The 4,584-nt window shown below is 36.8% G+C and overlaps 1 protein-coding gene across 1 annotated transcript; it reads right to left on the minus strand.

Annotated features, from left to right (window-relative positions):
• Positions 1-1,414: 1,414 nt before the first annotated feature.
• On the minus strand, positions 1,415-1,939 carry LOC148945777 (uncharacterized). The gene has a single exon (XM_089097515.1). The coding sequence runs from the start codon at positions 1,937-1,939 to the stop codon at positions 1,415-1,417; it is 525 nt and encodes a 174-aa protein (XP_088953641.1).
• Between the last annotated feature and the right edge of the window lie 2,645 nt (positions 1,940-4,584).

Genomic DNA, 4,584 nt, shown 5'->3' on the forward strand with positions numbered 1-4,584 from the left:
GTCGTTTTGAAAGAATCCTAATATATATACAGAACTAGTTCTAAAGGAGATACGATGGGAGGTTGGAGGTAGGAATTAATATATAATCCTCAGAGCCGTATCCAGGACTTTCGTTGTGGGGGGAGGGGGGGGGGGGTCAGAACAAGCACAGTCACCTGAATCAGAATCTAAGTCTGAAAGAGAAGAGCTCGACTTGCAAGCAAATCCTGCTGAAGACTGAATGGCTGTGAAAGTGACTGAATGTTCCGCTATTATGATCCAGTGCTTAGTTAATCTGTTTTTCTTTTATTATCTACTAAAACCATTCTGAAACAAAGAGAGTGTCTAATGTGTTTGAATCCTTATACTAATCTAGTTTTAAACAAATTTATGGCTTTAGAATGTCATTCTCGCCAACATATCTATTTAAATAAGACACCTTTATGGGGCAATTTGAGACATGTTTTTCAAAAGAATTGCTTTGTTTCAGACAATTCAAAAGACAATAATTTCCCCACTTCTAAAAATCGTGTATGCCAGGTGGGTAAGCCGTGTATACCATGCCATATGTGGCGAAATTCTGCCAAACTTGGTTTGAACGGACCTTACGCACCGGGCTGTAAATAGGGGGGGGGGGGGGGAGAGAGCATGGGATTCAGGTCCCCTTAGATTTCTTTGGCCCTTAGATTTTAGAAAAGAAACTATTTTCAGCATTTTCACTGAAAAACTCCTTTTTTGTATTTTCAAAGCCAATAAATTTGCGCCCCCCCACAACCCCTAGATAGATAAAATTACATTGTAAATCTCTTCTAATTTTTATCTAATTGGTTCCACCGCTTGCGTGGTACAATGTGGCAGAAATATGCCACAAATGGTGGAATAAGTGACACATTCAAGATATGTACAAGAAGATGGAGCAGGTGATTCCTTCGAAAATAGAATCTGGCTTAGCTTAAGAAAGGAAATTAATCTAAAAAACAAAGTTTATTTTAGGGAAGTAAAGAGCGAAATTGAAACAAAAACGCAAGAAAATTGTTGCTTCACAGTCTATCTAACATTTATCAATAAAACTAGTACAAATTAACAAACTAATTATATTTCCCTGTGTTTGTAGGAGTATAGAAAACTAGCACATTACTGAAAACATAAAAGACAAGTATAAAAAACAAGAATGTTGAATTATTAGTTAAAATTGAGTATGTAACCTGACAACAACAAACTAATCTATAAAGCTTTTCGTAGTCTTACACCTTAAATTGAACCTTAGTTCCTCCAGGGCCAGGTGTGGCACATAGAGCGTCTATAAAGGCCCCGCCAGACGTCTCGGAGCGGAGCTGCGACAGTGGCGTCCTCAAATGGCAGTCGGAGTGACAGCTTTGCTGTTCTCAGGTCTCGGTCGTACTGTCGTCTCAAGGTATGTTTTGGACGACCTCTTCTACGCCTCCCCTCTAGGCGCAACTTGTATACGGTTCTTGGAAGTCGGTCCTCGGGAATTCGAAGAACGTGACCAAGGTAGGTCCAGGAGATTGGTAATAAGAGGCTGACCAGTTCGTCGGCAAACTTCTATATTCGTGACCTTCTCCTGCCACAGTATGTTCAGGAGTCTTCTAAGAATCATATTTCCAAACGCTTGGACACGGTACTCAAGCTGTATATTTAGTTTCCAGCACTCGCTAGCGTAAAGGTGAATGGACATCACATTGCTGTTTAGAATACGTAGCTTTAAGCGTCGTGAGTATTTACTACTATGCCAAATTGGTTTCAGTTTTTTGAAAGCTGAAGTTGCTTGTCCTGTTCTCCTTTTGATTTCTTTCGTGATTTCACAATCACGTTCAATCATACTCCCGAGATACTTTAATTCCTGTACTTGTTGAATATTCTTATCCTTGTATCTCAGTATCAGCGGTGAGTTAGATGTGAACATTCTCTTTGACTTATCCACGTTTACAATCAGCCCCATTTTCCCGGCCTTATCAGTTATAGTGTCAGGTAGCAGCTACAGTCGTTGTTTTGCTTCTTATACGATGACTACGCCATCTACGAAGTCGAGATCCGAGACCTGCCTGCTGCTAATCTTTACTCCAGAACTTGATGACTGCCGTAGAGCGTAGTCCATTATGATTACAAACAGAAACGGAGATAGAACACATCCCTGTTTAACACCGGACATTATCCTGAAGAACCGCGTCTTCCTGTTTTCGGTTCAAACACAGCACTCGCTACGTTCATTGAGGGCTATTATCATTTTAACTTGTTTTTCAGGTACTCCATAACACTTTAAGATCTTCCATATAATATCTCGGTCAATAGAGTCAAACGCTTTTTCAAAATCAGTGAACAGTAGGTAGAGCTTTCTGTTCCATTCTTTAGACTACTCCACCATTAGTCTGAGGATGAAAATTAGATCGGAGCAGATCTACCAGGCCAGAATCCATGCTTCTCTTCTCTGAGGTGCGAGTCAAGGGCTGCTCTTAGGCGATGTAGTATGACTGTGGCTAATAGTTTACTAGGAATTAAACCACTACCCTAAAATACTTTATTTTTATACTATAAAAAGTGTGCTTAATTGCTTTGCTTCTACTGTACCAAAATTCCTATATTGTTTTGTGTTTTTAGTAAAGCGCTAGTTTTCTTTAATCCTACAAACATAGAGAAATATAGTAAGTTCATTTATTTGTACTAGTTTTATTGATATTCGTTAGAGTCTGTGAAGCAATAACTTTTGTTCGTTTAAATTTCAACTTCGCTCTTTCCTTCCCTAAAAAAGCTTGTTTAAAAAAAATTATTCTTTGCCCGTTTTTTAATTTAAATTTAATGTAGAAGTAATATTACAATGATCTTTTTTATTTTTCCTGGGGGGGGGACAGCTTCCTCATGCACGGAATAATTTCTGTTCATTTTAAGTCTTAATGTTACTCCTTACTTTCAGTTGAAAAAAACTTTTCTTTAGTTAATTTCTGATCGTTTTTCAAATAATGCCGAGAAATTCATGTTACACAAAATGGTGTACACGATTTTTGAGGGTGGTCAACCTCGACAGTTAGGAAATAGCAATAATTTTTCTAAAGAGATTTTTAAGGTTTACAAAACCTAAGGCAAATGTTGGTGTGTCTAAATTATTTTACTAAACATCTCCCACTTCCACCTGATAAACCCCAAAATACTTTACACATACAGGTGTGGAATAACAATAAACAAAAAAAGCTGGAAAGTAACCTGAAAACTAGAAAAATATCACAGGGAAAAAAAAAAAATCAGATAGGTTTTAGTGCAATGATTTATTTGTATACGAGGTACATTACAAATAGTTTTATTCTGTCTATCAAATAGAATAAAAAACAGATAATAAGAATGAATAAATATAATAATAAGTAATCCTTTTTTTTTATAAGGATAAGTAACCCTTCTTTGAGGATACAACCTTGAGTGGTTCCAGAACCATATACCTACACTTATCCAACCCCTGAGTGGCAAGGGGTTGGTGCCCGGGGTGTATTTCGTTCCAAAAATAGTGTATAGAATGTCCCACAATTTACAAAAAAAAATTCACAAATATGGTGAATTAGCATAAAAATAATCATGCATAAGGAACAAAACCATAATTGAAAAAAAAATACGGGATTCAGGATTTGGACCCTTTCGCTTTTGATTAAAAGTTTAACACGATAGTAACTGAACTATGGCGGCTGATGATTGCATTACAACCCTCATCGCCCTAATGTGCAAATACATAGCCCAAATTTGTTTCTAAAGTATTATAGCTTCATCATACTTAGGTATATTTCATTAGGATTAACCTAACTTCACTTCTTGAGTGTTGGTGGTAAAATACATAAGTACCTGTGTAACTTACAGCCCTTTTCCCAGGGACTATGTAGGGTTATGTCATCACAAATAGCATAGTTATTGGACCTTGTTCAGAAAATACGTTTGTAATTGGCTATTATAAAACATTGAGTTAACTAATGATTTTTTATAAAGATTGAGAGCATTAAACTTTATTTGGTAAAGCTGAACTTTTGTGAACAGGACGAGGAGAAGAGGTACGTCAAGGAATAGTCATTTGAAATTTCGAGATCTAATTATTTGTTATTCTATGAATTTTTTTTTTTCTTAAGAACATTCGATATCTTAAAAATCATTTTGCGAGCCACGACATCGGCTGACCGTGTTAAAGAGTTCATAGTAAATTCTCCCAACGGACAAATGAGACTTACTAAAGGGGGTGGAAGGGGGAGTTTACGGGAAGGGCTCTTGTAAATCTCCCGTTAAGGGTTTTGGACCACAATTTTGATAATGGTATCGTTTAATACTTTCACGCTTTTCCAATTAAGAAGTGGCACCAAAAGTGCCGTTTTTAGTGCTATATGGCACTGACAGAAGATAGAACTGATAAAAAGAATGTAGATATGGGCAACTTTCAAATAATCCATTGAAAATCTCTCTAAGAAGTTCTGGTAGCCCACTAGTCCCAGCTTTTCCACTTGCGACATAACATCAATAGTGCCATCTTTAGTAATATTTGGCACTTGCAGATGGTACAATTTATGGAAAATGTATAGATAAGAAATAGCCTTTATATGAACTATTAAACATCTGTCTACG

Source organism: Artemia sp. Qi Xiang Cuo, chromosome 12 (assembly GCF_049724085.1).
Source record: "Artemia sp. Qi Xiang Cuo chromosome 12, ASM4972408v1, whole genome shotgun sequence".
Taxonomy (NCBI): domain Eukaryota; kingdom Metazoa; phylum Arthropoda; class Branchiopoda; order Anostraca; family Artemiidae; genus Artemia; species Artemia sp. Qi Xiang Cuo.

Bases quoted from the DNA above. Each gene is read 5' to 3' on its own strand.
- LOC148945777 (XM_089097515.1), bottom strand. From the start codon at position 1,939: ATGGGGCTGATTGTAAACGTGGATAAGTCAAAGAGAATGTTCACATCT.